This window comes from Haliaeetus albicilla, chromosome W (assembly GCF_947461875.1).
Source record: "Haliaeetus albicilla chromosome W, bHalAlb1.1, whole genome shotgun sequence".
Lineage (NCBI taxonomy): Eukaryota > Metazoa > Chordata > Aves > Accipitriformes > Accipitridae > Haliaeetus > Haliaeetus albicilla.
In genome coordinates this window covers 16551040-16576947 of record NC_091515.1, presented here as the reverse complement: position 1 = coordinate 16576947, position 25908 = coordinate 16551040, and the positions used below count along the sequence as shown (strand labels likewise).

The window sequence follows — 25908 nt, the reverse complement described above, 5'->3', positions numbered from 1 at the left end:
GACAACAATGAAGAATCTGTACTTAGCTTTTCCTTCTGCTGTGCTGAAATTCCTTAAAGTACTGAAAAGGTTAATATAAGTATACTTGAGCACTAGTAGAAAAGTCTAGTATTGATTTTTGTTCTCTGGGAATAGTAGGATACTGTATATGAAAATCATGATGAACTATTAAACGAAGTGGACACTATTTCTAATTATTGCCATATAGTAATTTTTCCCTTTGAAAATTTTGAACAGAAGTCATTCCTGAATAAGAGTGTGAATGAAAGTCCAGCTGTCTCTGGTATTGTATTAGGAGCTGTGCTAAGAATCAAGTCTTTTATGAAAACAGACAGTAGAACACCCTTTTTTTAAAAATAGGTGTGCAGTGCCAAGTGATTATGGCTGAGCTTTTTCTTTCTGCTAGCCTTTCATTTGTTTTTTATATGTACCATACTGAAAGCTACATGTGGTGGAATTGTTTGTATTAATTAATGAACTGTAAAGAGAATGTTTGCTGTCACTTCCTTTTTTCTAAAAGCATACATGAAATAGCATGCAAATTGTTAAAGCAACTGGTGTTAAACCATATTTCTCTCCCTCTTATTAAGGCCTAATAAGTTATAAAAAGAACCTTTGAAATTTCAAAAAACCCTCTAATTTACAGAAGTGTTAATCTGTTTTAGGACTTCATCATTTGCGGGGGGGAAGCTTGAACATGTGCCTATACCAAAAACTGATTAGTAGATCAGTCCTGGCTGGGAATAATTACAGGGTGCTACCTTAAAGGTAACACAGAGGTCAGAAACAGTGTTGTGAGGCTGTTGAAGCTGTGTGGCTGATAATTATTTTTTTATTCTTAGCTTAGTGGTGATGGGGTTTTATACTTGAAAATCTGTTAACCTCAGCAACGTTTTCCACCACATTGTGTAACAATAAAAGTATGGGCCAAATTTAGAGCTTCAGTACTGTTTAGAAAAGCTTTCCTATGGTTGTTCTGCTCTTCAGAACTGTGGGAACAAAGTGGGGGTGTTTGTTTGATGGGTACTTTTTTAGAAACCCTTTTATTTCCATTTAAGCTGTCAGGGCTGGCCTGACAGCTCTGTGATCTGAGAACTGGCAGGAGGTGCTGAGTCCAGCAAGTCTTTAGCCTAGTGTCGGCCATCAGAAGTTTCCTTAGTCAGAGTGGCCATTCAGGGTCCCCACGGGAGCCACAGACTCTTGAAGTGTGGGAGTTGGGAACAGGAGTTCATGAGAAACAGCCTCCTAAGGGTGATGGATTCTGTTTTCTAATGTGCTTTGAGATATACTGGGAAGGTGGATAGTAGATAAAGATTCCTAAATGTAAAGTGCTGTTGGTAATATATATTATTGCTACATGGATAACAAGAAAATTAAGTTTTAAAATAAATAACAAACTGAGCATTTTATTACTTTTACCTAAATATGGCATCCCTCAAGTTTATTTTGTTGTTTTCATACTTCTCAGAAAAACCTTACCCTCTTACTCTCTTAAATATTAGAAGGGATGGTGTTTACTTGTGAAGAAAAACATGAGTTTCCCAATATCTGATTTTCAAGAACTGCTGAAGGGCAGGCCACAGGCTAGCAACAAAATAGCATCATACAGATTCATTTTACCTCACTTCATTATGCATTTTATCCTCAACGAAATCATTGTATAAGGTCATCAGATAACTGTGTATATGTTAACTGCATCTCCGCTTCATCAAAAGCATTTAACGCAGTACACTTACAAACATATTATAAACAAAGTTATTTCTATTTCCAGTACTGATCTTGATGAAATCTACACTGTGAGGTCAGTATACTAGTTATATTCAAGAACTAGTGAGCTGTGATGTCTGCTGTGTTGCAGAACACCATAGATTCTCTTTTGATGGATAAACAGTCTGGAAAATCCTGACTTTATTTGCCAGGGGAATTTGGATCAGATAGCATTTATACTAAGTATGACACATCTGAAATACAGTGTTTACAATTCAATGGGAATGTTTTCTGTTGAGTGGCAGGTTAATCATGATGTGGGCAAGCACTGCAAAATTTTCTTTAAATGGTTCCACCAATTAATCTCAATCCCAACTTCTTGTTCTCGCATTGCCTTTTTCCAAAAGTGAATGGACATTATTCAAAATTGTGGAGTGTTTTTGCAATAGCCACAAGTATGCAAAATTTAACAGCTTTGAAGGAACCCGAAGTTCTTGAGCACGTGCTCTGAAATGTAAAAAGATACAAATCTAATATCCTAGATGTTGAACAGTAATGCACTGAGCTATTTGGCACTAGTCTATGCTGGAGTGTTTTATTTAAATAGGAGTTTTAATTCATTTGCTTGCCTGATTTTTTGCTTGTCTGACATTTTGAAAATCAGGTTAATTTCATGTGAAACAAGTTGAGAGAGATGTTTTAGATGGGAATAACAAACCCACTGAACAAGCATTTCTCTACCTTGGAGTTATGTTTGCACGTAGCCGATCCAGAAGCATGTATGCCAGGAGTTTCAAAATCTGATGTTTCAGATACACAGCTTGCAAGACAGTGTGCCCAGGCTAAAACACACTCAGCTCTGAGTTCAGTGTGGAAAAGCATTTTCCCCTTCTGATCTACATCAGAAAAAAAAAGCGCCAGGCTTTGTAGGTGAGACTCACACCCTAGACATGGGATTATCTTTCTGAACTTATTTGCATACTGACAGATCTCCCGCTGTTGGAGAGTTATTGAAGAAGGGAATGTCTTCCCCTCTGCGAGTGAAACTTCTGCAAGTTTTAATACAGTTAGCTCCAATGTGACATATAGCAATTTTGATTAAACCATGACTTTCCATACCATCATTGGGGTCCATTTCCCATATTGTGTTACTGGGTCCAGTTCCAAAACTTTCACCAGCCCTTTTTTTGCTTACAGCCAACATGTGATACTTTGTACACACACAGAGGCTTTTGGGTTACAGCAAATATTGCTGCAGTATTTGAACACCCCTTTAACAGCTGGCGCTTTGGCTAGGTGTCATTATCCCGAACACTTACACGGATTTTTACATCTTCCCCACACTTTATAAATATGAACCAATTAATTCTTATGACACTCCTGTGGGTTAGGTAAGAAAATATTGTTTCCACGCCACGAGCTGCAAAACCGGAGAGCAGCGAGGACAGCAGGGACGACCGCTCAGTGTGGCCGAGGGGTGCACGCGGGCAGGCGGCCGCGGCGGGGCCGGCTCCACGTCGGGTTTTGCGGGGCTCCCCGCCCCGCGGCGGCTCCCGGCAGGGTGTGTGTGTGTGTGAAACCGTCAGGGGGGGAGGGGTGTGGCAGGTCTCCGCCAGCAGCCGTACTGCCGGCGGAGCTGCAAAAACAGGAAGCGCGGTGGTCGCAGCCAGCGGCCGCGCTGATTCATTCCTGCATACGCCTCTCTGTCGCCGGTAGGCCCAGCCTGCCCTCGCTCCGCCGCGGGGCCGCTGCGTGCCCGCGGAGCTCAGCGCTGCTTGTGAGGAGGCGGCGCTGCGGCCTGCCGTGGCCCCGAGGCGAGGCGGGGCAGGCAGGCAGGCGGGGAGTTCGCTCGGCGTGGCAGGACGGGCGGCGGAAAGTTTCTCCCCACCCGCCAGTGCTGCCGCTCGCCGCCCCAGTGGCTCCAAGGAGGAGCGCAGCCCCGCGGAGGGAAAGAGCCGCGCCGCCCGGTGCCCGGCCTGGCAATATGAGGGAGCAGTACTCATGTGTGGGCACCGGGCAGCAGAGGATGGACCTGCTGGAGCTTGCCGTTAGCCCTGTGAAACGCTTGCGAACTGAGTACGCCTTTCCCTGCCTCTTCTCAGAGGAGGCCTACCAAAAACTGGCTAGCGAGACCCTGGAGGAGCTGGACTGGTGCCTGGACCAGCTGGAGACCCTGCAGACCAGGCACTCTGTTAGCGAAATGGCCTCGAACAAGGTAGGAGCCCGCGGCCGCCGCCTCCCCTCCACGGCTCCGGCCCCACTGCCGCCCCGGCTCTTCCCACCTAGTGTGGGGCGGGGGGCGCTTCAGCCTCGGTGAAGGAAGGAAGCAGCATCGCCTCAGTTGCAGCCGGCCCCCCCCGCGGCTTACTCTGGCGTGATGAGGGTATCGTCGGGGAGGGAGAGCTCCGGAGGAAAGTCGCGCTTGCGGCGGGGGCTGGGCTCCCCCGGGCACACACCTCGGTGTCGGTAGAAGGGGATCCGCTGGATGAAACAGCCCCGGGCTGAGAAACTTGTTGCGGAAACAGTCTCATTCTCGTTTGGGTGCATGAAAGGCTTTTGTTTGTGGTTTATACAAGTTCAGTTTCGTTAAATTTCAGAACAAGTTGTGAAAGTGATGCAGGCATTCGATCTTGGAAAGTTACGCTGTTTCCCTATGTGTCTCAATTTAAAACCAAAAAGAGATTGTTTTTGACTGCTGGCGATAATCCCTTCAGTTGCTCTTTCTTTTCATAAGCATCCCATTCTGAACTAGGGCTCTTTCCTAGAAAATGATGTAGAAAGTAGTAGTATGAAAAAGGTAATAAAGGTAGTTCTTGATTCCATGGGTGCTGCAGACTGAGTTTTATTTGTAAATAGAAATGCTAATAGCTCTCATAACACGATTTGTTATGAAGGAATATGCTCAGAACCGAGGTGCCATCGCAATAGTCACGATAGACACCTACATCCAGAGGTGTGTTTCTGAGACAAATTGCACCCTTCCTTCCCTTCCTGGAAGTTGAGGATGTGTATTAGATGAGGACTATGTGCTGGTCTCTGCTGTAACTGAAAACTATGTGTGTGCGTTTGGTTTTTTGCAGTTTCAAGAGTTTTCACATGTTCCATTCATAAGTATGCTTTCTTTCATGATTTTGGTTTACAAACAATATGTTGTTAAGTTTCTGGAGTTAATTTTAAAAGCCAAATTAATAAGCCTGCTGCCTTGCTTTAGAATTTATTTTTATATTTGTCATCAACAGCTATTCTGAGTATTTGAGGAGCTTACATGTACAATGAGAGAAGAAAAAGGTTTTAATTAAAGCAAATAAATGGGCTGGGTTTGCCACACTGAAGTCTGTGAAAGCAGGTGATCTACATTTTAGCACCTTTTTACCATTTTAGTTGCAATTAGGATTTTTTTAAAGTAAAAAAGTATTTTTTGACTTGGCTTATGCCTTTTTAAAATTCTGCTGTCTTGCTTTGATTGCCCTTACCAAATATCTGCTGTTTCTTGACTGTTTTTAAGTCCGTGTTCAACTCAGCCTGTACGTAAGATGTGAGGTGTTTGCACTCTTGTGTGGTTTAGTCCCATAATATAATATCCCTTGTGCTTTTCTTGTCTTTAGAGACTCTTAACTCTTAAAATGGAGACTTAATTGTTGCTATCTGCCTGGCATTGTCCTATTCTCAGAACTGTGTTTTCAGTTTTTTATTGCCAGTTGAAAGATCTAATAATTCAGGGCATATTGTGTACATACCAGCAAGTTAAAAAGTCAAGACTTTCAGAGTCTGTTTTAGCACTATTTGAATCCAGTGACATTGTTTTCAAAGGGAGTAAGATCAGACCGATGCGTAGAGCCTGATCTTTACTTGCTAACAAGATTGAACACCTATCAGTTCCCTGATTTGTGATGTCTCTATAGCCACTGTTTCAAAGGATCCTGGTAATTCTTCAAGTATTCATTTATTATCCCCCTAAAACAGATATGATATGTGGTATATTTTATGAACAATGAGGGCAAGCTGTTTTTAGAATAAAACTAATTGAGAGTCTTAAGTTTTGCCAAGCATATTTGACTAACTACTAAAAGAGGATCTCTTTTTAAAATAAAACGTGACAACTGCTTTGCATCTTTAAGTAAATACAAAGGTGCTACATCTGATACTATGGGGTTTTTTTATTTGTTTGAACTATTTAAAGAATTGTTTGTGTCATGGTTTAACCCCAGCAACTCACTCACTCCATCCCACTGGGTGGGATGGGGGAGAGAAAAGGAAGGAAAAAGGTAAAACTTGTGGGTTGAGATGAGAAAAGCTTAATAGAACAGAAAGGAAGAAACTAATAATGATAATAATACCAATAATAAAATGACAATAGTAATAATAAAAGGATTGGAATATACAAGTGATGCACAACGCAATTGTTCACCACCCACTGACTGATGCCCAGTTAGTTCCCGAGCAGCGATCCCTCCCAGCCCCACTCCTCACGGTTTATATACTAGGCATGACATCACACGGTATGGAATACCCATTTGGCCATTTTGGGTCAGCTGTCCTGGCTGTGTCCCCTCCCAACTTCTTGTGTCCCTCCAGCCTTCTTGCTGGCTGGGCATGAGAAGCTGACAAATCCTTGACTATAGTCTAAACGCTACTTAGCAACAAGTGAAAACATCAGTGTTCTCAACATTCTTCGCATACTGAACACAAAACATAGCACTGTACCAGCTACTAGGAAGGCAATTAACTGTATCCCAGCTGAAACCAGGACAATATGCACCCCTTACTCTATACCATTTACATCATGCTCAGTTCCCATACTTTCTGTTACTTCCTAATTAATCATCATCACCTTTTCCATCCATTGAGAGATATATAGATATACGTATACACACACACAGAGATAGCATTCCCTTAGTTTATGGACCATGTTTATAAAATGTTTGTTGAGTTCATTTAGTCCCCGACTCTGGGCTCCATCTGTCATACCAGTCTGTCTGAGCAGGAGGGATGGTGCAAAGTCCTCTCAGTCAGCAGAGCAGGATTGGGCTTCAGTGTGGTGTGACGAGCAGGTGACATTGGATGCAGCAGGAGAATGGTGCATGACGTTGGATTGTTGCATGCTGGAGTCAGTTCTGGTTCCATCGCTACTGCGCTTTGCTCAGTTTTATCGCAGTTCTTTCTTGCTTGATCTAAGTGATTCTTACTATAGTACTATGGATATAGCATATAACAATTATAGTAATGATAACATACAGTGGCAGGGTTATATAGCAACTAACATCATACAATTTAATTCATTGGCTATTCTCACCTAAAATCAAATCCCCTTGAGGCACATAGTGGATTTCCTCATCCTTTCGCATCACCCACCAAGCGCACCCAGGTCCTTGAGCAAAAGCAATCCCACGAATGGGTTTACCTTTGCCTGAGGCAGGACTAACCCAGACTGTTTTCCCTAACATATTTTTCATGTGCACTACAGGGACTTTATCCCCTTCTACAGTATGTAAAAGTTTTGACTGGACAGGGCCACCTGGATTGGCAGATCCTCTGGTGTTGACTAACCAGGTGGCTTTTGCTAAATGTGTATCCCAATGTTTGAAGGTTCCACCCCCCATTGCTCTCAATGTAGTCTTTAACAGTGTCCTGGGTTCAGCTGGGACAGAGTTAATTTTTACAGGAACCTGGGAGGTGGGGGGCACAGCTGGGGCAGCTGACCTGAACTAGCCAAGGAGCTATTCGATACCATGTGACATCATGCTCAGTATATATATATGGGGAGCGGGCCGGGGGGTGGTCTGGACTTTAGGTGGGGGGAAGCGTTGGAGCGTCGGGTTCCGGGTGGTGAGCAGTTGCACTGTGCATCACTCTTTTTGTATACTCTTTCATTAGTACCGTTGTTGTTGTTGTAATTTCTTTGTGTTGTCCCAGTAAACTGCCTTTATCTCAACCCTCGAGGTTCCAGGTTTTTTTCTTTTCTCTCCTCTGTCTCCCCCCTATCCCACCGGAGGGGGGCGGGAGGAGTGAGCGAGCGGCTGCGTGGTCCTTTGTTACCGGCTGGGCTGAAACCACGACAGTCCCTTTTTGGCGCCCAACGTGGGGCACGAAGGGTTGAGATAACGACAGATCTGGCCAGAGTGTGTTGAAACAGATTTGTCATACGCATTTCTTATACTAGATAAATAGATGTTAGTCACAATGTTGATTCATTTGTTTACATGGTGGCATTTTGTAAGTTCTTATATGCTCTATGTATTGCCTGTAGTTGCATATCTCATCTCTGGGAGAGTGATTGGGATTATCATTTTGCTGTACTGGGCAATGTCGACTTGTGAAATGATTACATCACTGGTCATGAGGTTAAGCTGGTATCTGTATGAGGCAGTGATATCATTTCCATACTTTGGGCACCTTCTGTCAGATTTTATTGGTAATTACACCCAATCTATGGGGAAGTCAGGGGGGGATACTTCCCCCCGTCCATTTGCCTCCCTTTTCTCCTTCTGACTAATTACAACAGCTTTTGAGAATTTTGAATATCCTTGGGATGCACAAGCCAGTGTGCTGTTAGTGCTATGCCTCCTGACTATGTTTCAGGTCTTGTTTAGGGCTACAAAAAGGCTTTTTAAGAGTACCACCCAGAGCTCTGCCCCAAAGCTGGATATTCATGGGTGGCACGGCATGTGGGAAGATATGGGCAGGTATCTAGAGAACTTCTCACCTCCAGTGACTTGGAAGTTCACTCCCAAACAACTACAGAACCCTCATGAAGTGGTAGAATATTTGAAAGAAAAATGCGGTGGCTATTCCAAAGACGTACAACTCACTGCACTGTGCTGGGCCCTGGCCAGTATCTACCAAACACTGCTTGATATTATGCAGCACCCTCAGGGGGAAAAGGGGGAAAAGATGGAAAACAGGACGACAGGCACCGTGGCTGTCCCTACCCCGACGACAGGCACCGTGGCTGTCCCTACCCCGACGACAGATACTGCAGCTAAACCAGAGAACCAACCTGTGCCAGTATCAGTCGCCCCTGTACAGAAAAAGAAACACACAAAGAAATCAGTTCGCTTAGTGAGAGATGAAGATGAACTAGGGTCATCACGAGAACAGGAGGAAGAGGCAGAACCTGAAATAATTACCCGATCTCTATCCCTGAGTGAGTTGCGTGACATGCGAAAAGATTTTAGCCGCCACCCAGGTGAGCACATTGTTACCTGGCTGCTCCGATGCTGGGATAATGGGGCTAGTAGTGTGGAATTAGAGGGTAAGGAAGCCAAGCAGCTGGGATCTCTGTCTAGGGAAGGGGGCATCGACAAGGCGATTGGGAGAAAAACACAAGTCCTCAGCCTCTGGAGGCGACTTCTGTTAGGTGTGAAGGAAAGATACCCCTTCAAGGATGAAGTTACATGTCACCGAGGCAAGTGGACCACCATGGAGAGAGGTATCCAGTACCTGAGGGAATTAGCCGTGCTGGAGGTGATTTATAACGATCCAGAAAATGCGCAGTCACCCACAGATCCAGATGAAATCCAATGCACACAACCCATATGGCGGAAGTTTCTACAAAGTGCACCACCAACCTATGCCAACTCATTGGCAGTAATGTCCTGGAAAGAAGGCTATGGACAAACGGTGGATGAATTGGCTGTCCACCTCCGGCAATACGAAGGAAGTCTCTCTTCCTCCCTATGGGCCTGTGTCTCGGCTGTAGAGGAATTGTCCCGAGAGTTCCAGCAATTCAAAGTGGATATGTCCTCCTCCTCACCTGTACAGGCCCGCATCGCAGTTATTGGGAGTAAGCGTTCCTCTGCCCAAGAGAGAGGAGAGAGAAAGTACACACGACGGGCTAACCTGTGGTTTTACCTGCGTGACCATGGGGAGGACATGAGGAAGTGGGATGGAAAACCTACCTCAGTCTTGGATGCATGGGTACGGGAGTTGCAAGAAAAAGCAACCAGAAAAGAGGATTCTTCTTGGAAAACTGCTGCTCTGGTTTCCCGTGAGCAGTCCCCCGGATGCAGTAGATGGGCCGATCTCATTTCTGATCCTCTTGAAGGGACTTCTGATTCACGTGTGCAAAAAGCGAGTAACGGATATTCTAACCAGGATTAGAGGGACCCTGCCTCCAGCCAGGTGGAGGAGAGGGACAACCGAGTCTACTGGACAGTGTGGATTCGATGGCCTGGCACGTCAGACCCACAGGAATATAAGGCTCTAGTAGAACCTGGAGCACAATGTACCCTAATGCCATCAAGTTATAAAGGGGCAGAACCCATCTGTATCTCTGGTGTGACAGGGGGATCCCAAGAGCTAACCGTATTGGAAGCTGAAATGAGTCTAACCAGGAATGAGTGGCATAAACACCCCATTGCAACTGGCCCAGAGGCCCTGTGCATCCTTGGTATAGATTATCTCAGGAGGGGGTATTTCAAGGACCCAAAAGGGTACCGTTGGGCCTTTGGTATAGCTGCATTGGAGACGGAGGAGATTGAACAGCTGTCTACCCTGCCTGGTCTCTCCCAAGTCCCTTTGGTTGTGGGGTTGCTGAAGGTTGAAGAACAACAGGTGCCAATTGCTACCACAACGGTGCACTGGCGGCAATATCGCACCAACCGAGACTCCCTGATCCCCATCCATAAGCTGATTTGCCAATTGGAGAGCCAAGGAGTGATCAGCAAGACTCACTCACCCTTTAATAGTCCCATATGGCCCGTGCGGAAATCTAATGGGGAATGGAGACTAACAGTAGATTATCGTGGGCTGAATGAAGTCACGCCACCGCTGAGCGCTGCTGTGCCAGATATGTTAGAGCTTCAGTACGAACTGGAGTCAAAGGCAGCTAAGTGGTATGCCACAATTGACATTGCTAATGCATTTTTCTCCATTCCTTTGGCAGCGGAGTGCAGGCCACAGTTTGCTTTCACTTGGAGGGGTGTCCAGTACACCTGGAATCGACTGCCCCAGGGGTGGAAACACAGCCCCACCATTTGCCATGGACTGATCCAGGCTGCACTAGAAAAAGGTGAAGCTCCAGAGCACCTACAGTACATTGATGACATCATCGTATGGGGCAATACAGCAGAAGAAGATTTTGAGAAAGGGAAGAAAATAATCCAAATCCTTCTGAAGGCTGGTTTTGCCATAAAAGAAAGTAAGGTCAAGGGACCAGCACAGGAGATCCAGTTCTTAGGAGTAAAATGGCAAGACGGGCATCGTCAGATCCCTGCAGATGTGATCAACAAAATAGCAGCTATGTCTTCACTGACTAATAAAAAGGACACACAGGCCTTCTTAGGTGTCGTGGGCTTTTGGAGAATGCATATTCCAAATTACAGTCTGATTGTAAGCCCTCTCTATCAAGTGACCCGGAAGAAGAATGATTTTAAATGGGGCCCTGAGCAACAACAAGCCTTTGAACAAATTAAACGGGAGATTGTTCATGCAGTAGCCCTTGGACCAGTCTGGACAGGACCAGATGTTAAAAATGTGCCCTATACTGCAGCGGGCGAGAATGGTCCTACCTGGAGCCTCTGGCAGAAAGCAGCTGGGGAGACCCGAGGCCAACCCCTGGGGTTTTGGAGTCGGGGATATCGAGGATCCGAGGCTCGCTATACTCCAACTGAAAAAGAGATATTGGCAGCATATGAAGGAGTTCGAGCCGCCTCAGAAGTGGTTGGTACTGAAACACAGCTCCTCTTAGCACCCCGACTGCCAGTGCTGGGCTGGATGTTCAGAGGGAGGGTCTCCTCTACACATCACGCGACTGATGCCACGTGGAGTAAGTGGATTGCGCTGATCACACAACGGGCTCGCATAGGAAACCCCAGTCACCCAGGAATTTTAGAAGTGATCACGGACTGGCCAGAAGGCAAAGATTTTGGAATGTCGCCAGAGGAGGAGGTGATGCGTGCTGAAGAGACCCCACTGTATAATAAACTGCCAGAAAATGAGAGGCAATATGCCCTGTTCACTGACGGATCCTGTCGCATTGTGGGAAAGCATCGAAGGTGGAAGGCTGCTGTATGGAGTCCTACACGACTAGTCGCAGAAACTGCTGAAGAAGAAGGTGAATCAAGTCAGTTTGCAGAAGCGAAAGCCATCCAGGTAGCATTAGACATTGCTGAAAGAGAGAAGTGGCCAGTGCTCTATCTCTATACTGACTCATGGATGGTGGCAAATGCCCTGTGGGGGTGGTTACAGCAATGGAAGAAGAGCAACTGGCAGCGCAGAGGTAAACCCATCTGGGCTGCCACACTGTGGCAAGATGTCGCTGTTTGGATAGAGTATCTGGTTGTGAAAGTACGTCATGTAGATGCTCATGTACCCAAGAGTTGGGCCACTGAAGAACATCAAAACAACCAACAGGTGGATCAGGCTGCCAAGATTGAAGTGGCGCAGGTGGACCTGGACTGGCAACATAAGGGTGAGTTATTTATGGCTCAGTGGGCCCATGATACCTCAGGCCATATGGGAAGAGATGCAACATATAGATGGGCTCGTGATCGAGGGGTGGACTTGACCATGGGCACTATCGCACAGGTTATCTGTGAATGTGAAACGTGCTGCAATTAAGCAAGCCAAGCGGTTAAAGCCCCTGTGGTATGGAGGACGATGGCTGAAATATAAATATGGGGAAGCCTGGCAGATTGACTATATCACACTCCCACAAACTTGCCAAGGCAAGCGCCATGTGCTTACAATGGTGGAAGCAACCACTGGGTGGCTGGAAACATATTCTGTACCCCATGCCACTGCCCGGAACACTATCCTGGGCCTTGAAAAGCAGGTCTTGTGGCGACACGGCACCCAGAAATAATTGAATCAGACAATGGGATTCATTTCCAAAACAACCTCATAGACACCTGGGCCAAAGAGCATGGCATTGAGTGGGTGTATCATATCCCCTATCATGCACCAGCCTCTGGGAAAATGGAAAGATTCAATGGACTGTTAAAGACTACACTGAGAGTAATGGGGGGTGGAACCTTCAAGCATTGGGATACACATTTAGCAAAAGCCACCTGGTTAGTCAACACCAGAGGACCTGCCAATCCGGGTGGCCCTGTCCAGTCAAAACTTTTACATACTGTAGAAGGGGATAAAGTCCCTGTAGTGCACATAACAAATATGTTAGGGAAGACAGTCTGGGTTACTCCTGCCTCAGGCAAAGGTAAACCCATTCGTGGGACTGCTTTTGCTCAAGGACCTGGGTGCGCTTGGTGGGTGATGCGAAAGGATGGAGAAGTCCGATGTGTGCCTCAAGGAGATCTGATTTTGGGAGAGACAATATAGTCAATCTGCCAGGCTTCCCCATATTTATATTTCAGCCATCGTCCTCCATACCACAGGGGCTTTAACCGCTTGGCTTGCTTAATTGCAGCACGTTTCACATTCACAGATAACCTGTGCGATAGTGCCCATGGTCAAGTCCACCCCTCGATCACGAGCCCATCTATATGTTGCATCTCTTCCCATATGGCCTGAGGTATCATGGGCCCACTGAGCCATAAATAACTCACCCTTATGTTGCCAGTCCAGGTCCACCTGCGCCACTTCAATCTTGGCAGCCTGATCCACCTGTTGGTTGTTTTGATGTTCTTCAGTGGCCCAACTCTTGGGTACATGAGCATCTACATGACGTACTTTCACAACCAGATACTCTATCCAAACAGCGACATCTTGCCACAGTGTGGCAGCCCAGATGGGTTTACCTCTGCGCTGCCAGTTGCTCTTCTTCCATTGCTGTAACCACCCCCACAGGGCATTTGCCACCATCCATGAGTCAGTATAGAGATAGAGCACTGGCCACTTCTCTCTTTCAGCAATGTCTAATGCTACCTGGATGGCTTTCGCTTCTGCAAACTGACTTGATTCACCTTCTTCTTCAGCAGTTTCTGCGACTAGTCGTGTAGGACTCCATACAGCAGCCTTCCACCTTCGATGCTTTCCCACAATGCGACAGGATCCGTCAGTGAACAGGGCATATTGCCTCTCATTTTCTGGCAGTTTATTATACAGTGGGGTCTCTTCAGCACGCATCACCTCCTCCTCTGGCGACATTCCAAAATCTTTGCCTTCTGGCCAGTCCGTGATCACTTCTAAAATTCCTGGGTGACTGGGGTTTCCTATGCGAGCCCGTTGTGTGATCAGCGCAATCCACTTACTCCACGTGGCATCAGTCGCGTGATGTGTAGAGGAGACCCTCCCTCTGAACATCCAGCCCAGCACTGGCAGTCGGGGTGCTAAGAGGAGCTGTGTTTCAGTACCAACCACTTCTGAGGCGGCTCGAACTCCTTCATATGCTGCCAATATCTCTTTTTCAGTTGGAGTATAGCGAGCCTCGGATCCTCGATATCCCCGACTCCAAAACCCCAGGGGTTGGCCTCGGGTCTCCCCAGCTGCTTTCTGCCAGAGGCTCCAGGTAGGACCATTCTCGCCCGCTGCAGTATAGGGCACATTTTTAACATCTGGTCCTGTCCAGACTGGTCCAAGGGCTACTGCATGAACAATCTCCCGTTTAATTTGTTCAAAGGCTTGTTGTTGCTCAGGGCCCCATTTAAAATCATTCTTCTTCCGGGTCACTTGATAGAGAGGGCTTACAATCAGACTGTAATTTGGAATATGCATTCTCCAAAAGCCCACGACACCTAAGAAGGCCTGTGTGTCCTTTTTATTAGTCAGTGAAGACATAGCTGCTATTTTGTTGATCACATCTGCAGGGATCTGACGATGCCCGTCTTGCCATTTTACTCCTAAGAACTGGATCTCCTGTGCTGGTCCCTTGACCTTACTTTGTTTTATGGCAAAACCAGCCTTCAGAAGGATTTGGATTATTTTCCTCCCTTTCTCAAAAACTTCTTCTGCTGTATTGCCCCATACGATGATGTCATCAATGTACTGTAGGTGCTCTGGAGCTTCACCTTTTTCTAGTGCAGTCTGGATCAGTCCATGGCAAATGGTGGGGCTGTGTTTCCACCCCTGGGGCAGTCGATTCCAAGTGTACTGGACACCCCTCCAAGTGAAAGCAAACTGTGGCCTGCACTCTGCTGCCAGAGGGATTGAGAAAAACGCATTAGCAATGTCAGTTGTGGCATACCTCTTGGCTGCCTTTGATTCCAGTTTGTATTGAAGTTCTAGCGTATCCAGCACAGCAGCACTCAGTGGTGGTGTAACTTCATTCAGGCCACAATAGTCAACTGTTAGTCTCCACTCCCCATTAGACTTTTGCACTGGCCATATGGGACTATTAAAGGGTGAGTGAGTCTTGCTGATCACTCCTTGGCTCTCCAATTGGCAAATCAGCTTATGGATGGGGATCAGGGAGTCTCGGTTGGTGCGATTATTGCCGCCGGTGCACCGTCGTGGTAGCAATTGGCACCTGTTGTTCTTCAACCCTCAGCAACCCCACAAGTGAAGGGTCCTCAGAGAGGCCAGGCAGGGTAGACAGCTGTTCAGTGCCCTCCGTCTCCAATGCAGCTATACCAAAAGCTCATCGATACCCCTTTGTGTCCTTAAAATACCCTCTCCTGAGATAGTCTATGCCAAGGATGCACGGAGCCTCTGGACCAGTCACAATGGGGTGTTTCTGCCATTCATTTCCAGTCAGGCTTACTTCAGTTTCCAATTCAGTTAACTCTTGGGATCCCCCTGTCACACCAGAAATACAGATGGGTTCTGCCCCTTTATAACTTGATGGCGTTAGAATGCACTGTGCGCCGGTGTCTACTAGAGCCTTATACTCCTGTGGGTCTGATGTGCCAGGCCATCGAATCCACACAGTCCAATAGACCCGGTTATCCCTTTCCTCCACCTGGCTGGAGGCAGGGCCCCTCTAATTCTGGTCAGAGTATCCAGTATTCTCTGCTCATAAAATTGGCTCAGAAGTCCCTTCAAGAGGATCAGAAATAAGATCAGCCCTTCTACTCTGTTTGGAAAGTGGAGCGGCATTTTTCCTGGGAGAATCCCCTTTTGTGGTGGTTTTTCCTCGCAACTCACGTACCTGTGCATTTAGGACCGAGGTAGGTTTTCTGTCCCATTTCCTCATGTCCTCTCCCTGATCACATAGGTAAAACCACAGGGCACCTCGCGGTGTGTACCTTCTGTATTCTCTCTCTTGGCCAGAGGAAGGCTCACTCCTAATAGCTGAGACATTGGTCCTTACAAGTGGGGTGTAGGACGTATGCTCTTTGAATTGCTGGAAATCCTAGGACAGCTTCTCCCTAGCCGAAATGCAGGCTTGTAGGGAGGAAGTGAGTTTTTCTTCTATTGCCGAAGGTGCCAAGCCATTTTATCCACCGTTAGTGCCTCTTCGTCTTTCCAGGTCATTATCGCCAGTGAGTTGGCATAGGACGATGGTGCGCTCCATACAAACTTCCGCCACATGAGTCGTGTGCATTGGACTTCGTCTGGATCTTTGGGTAATTGTGGGTTGTCCAGGTCATAATAAATCGTCTCTAGCACAGCTAATTCCCTCAGATATTGAATACCTCTGTCCATGGTGGTCCACTTGCCTGATTGACATATAACATCTTCTTTGAAGGGGTACCTTTCCTTCACGCTTGACAGGAGTTGCCTCCAGAGGCTGATGGCTTGTGTCCCTTTTCCAATTGCCTTGTCAATGCCACCTTCCCTGGCAAGCAATCCCAGCTGCTTGGCTTCCCTACCTTCTAAATCCAGGCTACTAGCCCCATTGTCTCAGCATTGGAGCAGCCAGGTGATAATGTGCTCACCTAGATGACAGCTGGAATCTTTTCACATATCCCACAGCTCACTCAGGGATAGGGTGATTACCTGTCGTTCTGCCTCTTCCTCCTGTTCCCGTGATGACCCTGGTTTATCTTCATCCATTGCTAAGTGAACTGATTTTTTCTATGTTTCGTCTTGTGTATGGGGGTAACTGATACTGGCAGAGGTTAATTCTCTGGTTCAGCTGCAGTGCCTGTCGCCAGGGTTGGAGGGGCTGCAGTGCCTTTGCCTTTTTTTTTTTTTTTTTTTTAGATCCAGAGACCTTCTCTTCCCCTCGATAGTACTGAATAGTGTTGAAAAGGGCTCTATAGGCACGGGCCAGGCCCTAGCACATTGCAGTGGTTTGTGACTCCCTGGAATTGTCAGGGTGATAGCATACCTTTTCGAAATATTTTACTAGTTCTTCTGGATTCTGCACTTGTTCAGGGGTGAATTTCCAAAACCTTGGAGGTGCCCACTGTCCTAGGTACTTGCCCATACTACCCCACACACCCTGCCACTCATAATTATCCAGCCTTGGGGCAGATCTCTGGGTGATCTTCTTAAATAGTTGTTTAACCCTAAAGAAGACCTGAACCACATTCAGGAACATTCTAGTTCCTAGCAATAGGACCATGCTGGTTTCAACATCCCAAGGGTATTCAAGTTTTCTAAAATTCTCAAATGCCATTGTAACTAGAGTGGAGGAGAAGGGAAAGGGGAGGAAAGATGTCTCTCCCACAGATTGGCTTTCTGAGGAGGAAAGGTAAATGGTGTAACTATTAATAGTTTCCCACAGATGGCTCCCAAAGTATAGAGGTGATGACAATGCTGAGTGCAAACACTGGATTAGTCCCTCGACCGATAATTTTATCATACTATAAGGCCGTATTACACAATACATCCCAGCAAAAACCCTAATCCTCCTCCCACAGATGATAAGCAGCTGCACAGGGACTACACACAGCAAGAAAGGTGATACAGAACAGAACTCTCAAAACGAGCGCCACAACTTTAAGAGCTCATGAATCGACATTGTGACCAGTGACTATTAAACCAATATAATGAATGCTTGTAACAAATTCGTTTTAACACGCTCTGGTCAGGTCTGTTGTTATCTCAACCCTTTGTGTCCCACGTTGGGTGCCAAAAATGGACTGTCGTGGTTTAACTCCAGCCAGCAACTAAGCACCACGCAGCCGCTCACTCAGTCCCCCCCCACCCAGTGGGATGGGGGAGAGAATTGGAAGGAAGAAGGTAAAACTCGTGGGTTGAGATAAGAACAGCTTAATAGAACAGAAAGGAATAAACTAATAATGATAATAATAACAATAATAAAATGACAATAGTAATAATAAATGGATTGGAATATACAAAACAGGTGATGCACAATGCAATTACTTGCCACCTGCCGACCGATGCCTAGTTAGTTCCTGAGCGGCGATCCCCCCAGGTCACCTCCCTTCAGTTTATATACTAGGTATGACATCACATGGTATGGAATACCCCATTGGCCAGTTTGGGTCAGCTGTCCTGGCTGTGTCCCCTCCCCATTTCTTGTGCCCCTCCAGCCTTCTTGCTGGCTGGGCATGAGAAGCTGAAAAATCCTTGACTTTAGACTAAACGCTACTTAGCAACAACTGAAAACATCACTGTTATCAACATTCTTTTCATACTGAACCCAAAGCATGACACTACACCAGCTATTAGAAAGAAAATTAACTGTATCCCAGCTGAAACCGGGACAGTGTGCCATAGATTATAGGATAAACATTCTTCACACGTGTTTATTCAAATGAAAAGGAAAATGCGGTTCAGAAAAAGTTTTCCATCTTGTTTTTTCCAGCATAAGATCATGCAGTCATGGAATCCACGCGGGGTACACAGTAAGCCTAGTTGTTATAGTTAATCTGAAGGTCACTAAGAATGATGCCGAGCTTTACATCAGAACTGGAGTTTTATATTGCGGTTAATATATTGCCTTAGTGAGCTTGATCTATCAAATATGGATTTACATGTCTAAAGCACTTTATTGCTACGTACTTTTTCATATTGCAGTATTTAGAGTCTGGGATTACTGTATTGGGAAGGAATCGCCGCTGTTCAGTTTTGCAGGTCATATTCATTCCTTAAGCTAAACTTTTTCCCCCATTTTTTTTTCGAAATCTGTCCCCCTTGTATAGAAATCTCTGTGACATCTTTCAATGTTTTAAGTAAATCAGTGCCATTAACCATAATGTGAACAATCCTGAATATAAATCAGCGAGTCCATATAATAATGTAAGAAAATTCAGTGCAGGAGGATTTTAATTTTAGGTGTGTAAGAGGTTGTACTAAAGAATCATTTTATTCCTGATTATTAAAACGTATCCAGCATTTATATAGCACCTCCTGTTGTAATATAACTGCGAACTGTGACATCTCTGTAAGGTGTATAGGTAAATGATGCTGTTTTAGTTTATAGAGAAACTGAAGCAGAGAAACTTTGCTAAAGGCTAAGGACATAGACTTCAGTACAGCAAGAATATTCAAGAGTACCCAGTTCTCTGTCCCAAGAGTAAGTCCTGCAAAATCAGATGAGAAAAATCAGGAAAAGCAATGTTGTTTGTATGTAACATGGTTTATCACTGTGTTTCCCTCTTTCCTTTTCTCTGGGTTTCTTTAAGAACTAGCTCATAAGATTGATTGATTGGGGTTTTTTTTTTTCCAGACTCTCAGCTACTTCCCGTATTTATTTCCCCCCTTGTTTTGTATATAACAACATTTTTGTCAGTGTTCATTTTCCTTATTTATGTGAACACGTGCATAAGAGGTGGCATAAGAACTGAGCTCTGTACCAGGTAAAAGCTTTTGCACATCATGCAAAGGCTGCCATAGTAGAGGAAAAAAATCCAGGGAGAAAACAGTATTGTGCATCCTGAATGCCTGAAGTAGGCCAGGAAGTGAGTCTTATCTCTGATCCCTCTCCTGTGCAGTGAGTTGGCAGTCTGAACCATTGCGTCTGTGTGGAATCCCCTTACTGTCCGTAATGCCTGTGTAGGACTCACATTAGCATATCCCAGTCCAAGGGTATTTATTTTGTTTAGATGCCCCTCGTGCTCAATTAGTAGTAGTCTGTGATGTGCCAGCTCGCAGCTTTGGATAACTGAAAGTAGGATGATGCAGATATACAAAAAGATCCTTCTTCTCCCTGCTTAAAACTGCTTGAAGCAGTAGGCATGGTGTGCTCTTCACAGTCTCCAGATGAGCTCCGGCATGTTGTGGCAGTAAGTATAACCCTGAAAACTTTGAAAATGTGCTCTAGATTGGCTCTGTAGGAAGCCAGCTATGATGCTTGGCTGCTGAAGTTAGACCAGGATGACTGCAATATCCAGAAGATGTCCCATTTCCCAGCCATCCCTGTGATAAGCAGATTTCCAAGTGCCTGGAGGCATTGCACATGAAGTAACTGATGGATAGATCTGTGATGCACCCATAGGCGTAGTTTGTAAATAAATGCGATTTCGAAAGGACATAATATTTAAAAGTATCATCAGTTGTCATTATGTTGTTATGATTCTTACAATACTTTGTGTTTTCTTAAATTACCAGCTTCTGGAATTGGGTACTAACAAGAGAATCCCAGCTTATTTATAAAAAGCATAGGAAGTTTCTCATCCTCATTACTTGTGCAGAAAACCTGTAAAATCTTGAATGGCTCCAAAACTAGGAAACAAATAAGAAGCTAATGTGGCGGAAAGAGACTTAACTGCAAGGTTCAAGCAAATGATTTATTTGAACTTCACTTACAGACTTAACACGCCACTATTGCAGGTTTTACAGATACAATGGAGGAGTGCACTACTGCAATTTTTTAAGGCAAGAGTAGTACACTATTACAACCACAAGCAACTCACAGACAACCACAAGCACACACGTGTTTACAAACTTAAAGCATAAACAATATTCACTTACTCCTCCAGGTAAGGGCTCTCAATCCCAGGGAAGCTACCTCGACCAGCGTCCCGATCAAGGAGGGGAAGGGTTTCCTTCACAAGCCAACTGTATAGTTGGAGAAGTGACTCCCCCATTTCCAACCTGAATCTTAGGGGTTTTATCCCCTGACTTGTGGAATGGTGTGTATGACTATGTCTGAGTGGATTATGATATATGCCTAAATGGATTGTGTATATCTGAGTGGACTTTCCCCTTATCTTTCCTTTGCTGGTCTGTGATTGTTTGAATACACAAGGTTGTTATTTGAAACTGAAGCTGAAACCCTCCAGCTTTTTTTTTTTTTTTTTTTTTTTTTTTTTTTCACCTTGCTTCCTCAGCAACTGAATAGTGGCTGGATTGAGACTCAGGGCATATTATTTGTTAAGGGATTTCAAGGCTCAGTTCAGGTTTTGGTTCTTTGAATGGCACAGCCACTGCCCTGTTTACTTTAGGGTTTATCAGACAACCCAGGGCTAAGCTGTCTACACAGCTCCCCGTGAGTGTGAGTGGAGTCCTCTCTGCAGAGAGACAGGGCCTCAAGGCAATCCAAGGCTGGGTTGCTTTTGTAACCCCCCATGAGTCGCCTGTGTGCACTAGACATGGTGAAACTTGTTTGTGAACCATGAGCCGGACAATCCACACAGAAGCATCTTAAATTTGGAAAATAGACTAAAATTATTTTCTATACTATGTGCCTGTGGTGGGTTGACCTTGGCCGGCCAACAGGTGCCCACCAAGCTGCTCTATCACTCCCCTCCTCAGCAGGACAGGAAGGGGAGAAAATAAGATGGGTCAAGATAACTTGTGGGTCAAGATAAAAGGAGTTTAATAAAGCAAAAGCGTGCACGGAATCAAATGAAAACCAAAAGATTTATTCTCTACTTCCCATCAGCAGGCAATGTCCAGCCACTTCCTGGGAAGTAGGGCTTCAGTATGTGTAAGGGTTGCTCTGGAAGACAAATGTCATAATAACAAATGCCCCCCCTTGTCCTCCTTTCTCTCAGCTTTTATTGCTGAGCTGACATCATATGGTATGGAATATCCCTTTGGTCAGTTTGGGTCAGCTGTCCTGGCTATGTCCCCTCCCAAGCTCTTGCCCACCCCCAGCCTAATGGCCTTTGGGGGTGAGGGGGGGAAATGTTGGAGAGACAGCCTTGATGCTGTGCCAGCACTGCTCAGCAGTGGCCAAAACACTGGTGTGTTATCAACAGCTTTCTAGCTACAAATACAAAGCACAGCGCTATGAGGGCTGCTATGGGGAAAATTAACTCCATCCCAGCCAAACCCAATACAGTGCTGTTAATATTTGCTAACGTCGGTGGACCGTGGCTCTATTGTTTTTCTGTGTGATGCTTCTTTGAACAGAAATAAATTAATTTTAGGAAATAATTTACCAATTTGGGTCACCAAAGATAGGATCCCAAGGCATAATTAGATGCCTCTATTTAACTGTTCTGATTTCCAGAGATGCTAACCCATATCAGTTTCTGCTAAACTGGGTTGTGAGTAATATGTGTTGAAAACCACAGTTTTTATGTGGGTACTTGCTTGATGATTGTGATTTCTAACTTCAGACACAGGTACACTTTGATACACTTGTACAAGCAAATGATCTTTTTAAAATTTCTGGGTTGCAGAGTGATGGTTCTCTAATTTTTTTTAATCATTTGCTCTTTTTTTTTTAAATGAATAACCCCCTCTTATTTCTCTACCAAACAAGATAAAAGCAAAAATTCATAGATTTTAAATTCTCTGGGAGAAGATGTGGTTTTGCAGTACCTAGCTTAAGTCCCTGATTCTGGATCTGGACTTAAAGTCATTCTGTTACAGACAATAAATAAATGAAGAATGCCAATAATAAAGATGTAGCAACCACTTTCTGCTAGACAGCACTAATTGTAGATTAGTCAAACATGGAGGAATACTTATAATGAAACTGATATGCAAAAGTGTCTTTTTCACTTCTGTAATTGTGATTTTGCAAACATCTCTAGTGTGTTGCTTTTGTGTGTCCGAGTATCTGAATTTAGACATGGAAAAGTTTCAATTCATGTTGCTTCTGTTTCAGTTTTAAGTTTACTGCAGATGACAGCATTTTTGCAGGATTTGCTGATAACTAGTAATGAACAAGAGTGTGGAAAAGGTCACGGGGGATTTCTTTCCCACTGTAAATGTATGTGGATATCTGTTCTCCAGGAAGCTTTTTTAGGTATCAAAGCTAAGAAGATTTAGGTTTCATTAGGTTCCTGGAGTGTGTGGAAGATAACTTCCTGACACAGCTGGTGAGTGAGCCAACTAGGGAAGGCGCCCCGCTGGACCTGTTGTTTGTGAACAGAGAAGGACTTGTGGGTGAAATGATGGCTGAAGGCTGTCTTGGGCACAGCAATCATGAAATTATAGTTTTCGATTCTCAGATAAGTAAGGAATGTGGTTAGCAGAACTGCTACCTTGGACTTCTGGAGGGCAGACTTTGGCCTGTTTAGGGGCCTGGTTGACAGAGTCCCTTGGGAGGCAGGCCTGAAGGGCAAAGGAGTCCAGGAAGGCTGGACATTCTTCAAGAAGGAAATCTTAAAAGCTCAGGAGCAGGTCGTTCTCGTGCTGAAATACGAGCCGGTGGGGAAGAAGACCGGCCTGGCTGAACAGAGAGCTTTGGCTGGAACTCAGGAAAAAAACCAAGAGATTTTATGACCTTTGGAAGAAGGGGCAGGCAACTCAGGAGGACTACAAGGATGTCATGAGGTCATGCAGGGAGAAAATTAGAAGGGCCAAAGCCCAACTAGAACTTAACCTGGCTACTGTGGTAAAAGACAATAAAAATGTTTCTGTAAATACATTAGCAACAAAAGGAGGGCTAAGGAGAATCTCCATCCTTTATTGGATGCAGGGGGAAACATAGTGACAAAGGATGAGGAAAAGGCTGAGGTACTTGTCCCAATCCAATGTCAGGGAAGGTTTCGATAGGATCCCAAGAGCGAGATTAAGACACAAATGAGGTCAAATGCCGTATACCCAAAAGAGTTTTTATTATCAAAAATATCAAAAGTAGAAAATAGTAGCAATAGGATAGAATGGAAGAAAAGGCAGAAATCAAGCAAGCAGTCGGGATAGAGTTGCAAGGATAGTCACCACCATGGATCCAGCAGTGTCCCGTTGGTCCTCAGTCTTCAGGTCTTCGGTGGTGGGTGCACACCATGGCTTGTCTCCACATTTTTTTATAGGGCATAGTCCGATGCATGCACATACGTACAGTTCATGCACTGTTCACGTGCTACAGGTTTCGTCTATCATACAACTTTCTTTTGATCAACACCAGAAACCAGTATCTTATCTCAAAGACTACAGTTTCCATGAGAATGGTAGTCTCCACATTCCTGCATGCTTCAGCCAGCTCTGGCCTGTCTCCTCCCCTGGATGCCTCAGTGGCTTGGTAATGGTCCTTATGGACAGAGGAGTGCCCTGCTTAAACAAGCCATCTCAGAGACAAATGGCTCATCACAGCAAACAGTCCTTGAGAGGAATGGCTTGAGATGACAGTCCAGTCTCTCACAACAAACAATCTTTGAGACAAATGGCTTGAGATAACAATTCAGTCTCTCACAGTACTTAATGCCTTCTTTGCCTCAGTCTTTAATAGTAAGACCAGTTGTTCTTGGGGTACCCAGCCCCCTGAGCTGTAAGACAGGGACGGGGAGCAGAATGAAGCCCCCATAATCCAAGGGGAGTGACATGCTACACTACTTAGACACACACAAGTCTATGGGGCTGGATGGGATCCACCCAAGGGTACTGAGGGAGCTGGTGGAAGTGCTCACCAAGCCACATTCAATCCTTTATCAGCAGTCCTGGCTAACCGAGGAGGTCCCAGTTGACTGGAGATTAGCAAATGTGACACTCATCTACAAGAAGGGCTGTGTATTGGGTCTGCGTGGCAACGTTTTGGTAGCGGGGGGGCTACAGGGGTGGCTTCTGTAAGAAGATGTGAGAAGCTTCCCCTATGTCCAACAAAGCCAATGCCAGCCGGCTCCAAGATGGACCTGCCGCTGGCCAAAGCCGAGCCAATCAGCAACAGTGGTAGCGCCTCTGGGATATCATATTTAAGAGGGGAAAAAAAGTTGCTGGGACACAGAAATGGCAGCTGGAGAGAGGAGTGAGAACATGTAAGAGAAACAACCCTGTGGACACCAAGGTCAGTGAAGAAGGAGGGGAGGAGGTGCTCCAGGCACTGGAGCAGAGATTCCCCTGCAGCCCATGGTGAAGACCATGGTGAGGCAGGCTGTCCCCCTGCAGCCCATGGAGGTCCACGGTGGAGCAGATATCCACCTGCAGCCCGTGGAGGACCCCACGCCAGAGCAGGTGGATGCCCAAAGGAGGCTGTGACCCTGTGGGAAGCCCGTGCTGGAGCAGGCTCCTGGCAAGACCTGTGGACCTGTGGAGAGAGGAGCCCACGCTAGAGCAGGTTTTCTGGCAGGACTTGTGACCCCGTGGGGGACCCACGCTGGAGCAGTGTGCTCCTGAAGGATTGCACGCCATGGGAGTGAAGCTGTGCCCTGGAAGAAGGGAGGGGTGGGGGGAAGGTGTTTTGAGATTTGTTCTTATTTCTCATTACCCTATTCTGATTCTCATTGTAATAAATTCATTTTCCCCAAGTCGAGTCTGTTTTGCCAGTGACGGTAATTGGTTGAGTGATCTCTCCCTGTTCTTATCTCGACGCACGAGCCTTTTGTTATATTTTCTCTCCCCTGTCCAGTTGAGGAGGGGGAATGATAGAGTGGCTGTGTAATTCTTAGTTGCTGGCTGGGGTTAAACCACAACAGGCTGGAAGGAGGATCCGGGGAACTACAGGCCTGTCAGCCTGTCCTCGGTGCCAGGGAATGTTATGGAGCAGGTCATCTTAACCACCATCGCACAGCACGTACAGGACAAGCAGCTGATCAGGCCCAGTCAGCATGGGTTTATTAAAGGCAGGTCCTGCTTGACTAACCTGATCTCCTTCTATGACAAGATGACCCACTTAGTGGATGAGGGAAAGGCTGTGGATGTTGTTTACCGGGACTTTAGTAAAGCCTTTGACACCATTTCCCACAGCATTCTCCTGGAGAAACTGGCTGCTCATGGCTTGGACAGGCGTATTCTTTGCTGGGTAAAAAACTGGCTGGATGGCCGGAACCAAAGACTGGTGGCGAATGGAGTTAAATCCAGTTGGCGGCTGGTCACAAGTCACAAGTGGTGTTCCCCAGGCCTCAGTTTTGGGGCCAGTCCTGTTTAATATCTTTATCAATTATCTGGATGAGGGGTGCACCCTCAGCAAGTTTGCAGACGACACCAAGTTGGGAGGGAGTGTTGATCTGCTCGAGGGTAGGAAGGCTCTACAGAGGGATCTGGACAGGCTGGATCAATGGGCCGAGGCCAATTGTATGAGGTTCAACAAGGCCAAGTGCCAGGTCCTGCACTTGGGTCACAACAACCCCATGCAATGCTACAGGCTTGGGGAAGAGTGGCTGGAAAGCTGCCTGG

The 25908-nt window shown here is 45.8% G+C and overlaps 1 protein-coding gene across 1 annotated transcript in view; it reads left to right on the top strand.

Moving 5' to 3' along the window:
• Positions 1 to 3457: 3457 nt before the first annotated feature.
• Positions 3458 to 25908, top strand: part of LOC104322740 (3',5'-cyclic-AMP phosphodiesterase 4D) — a 108549-nt gene continuing 86098 nt past the window's right edge. Inside the window, exon 1 of the mRNA XM_069775396.1 lies at positions 3458 to 3922. Coding sequence (XP_069631497.1) covers positions 3692 to 3922 — 231 coding nt within the window. The 5' untranslated portion in view covers positions 3458 to 3691. The remainder of the gene's footprint in view (positions 3923 to 25908) is intronic.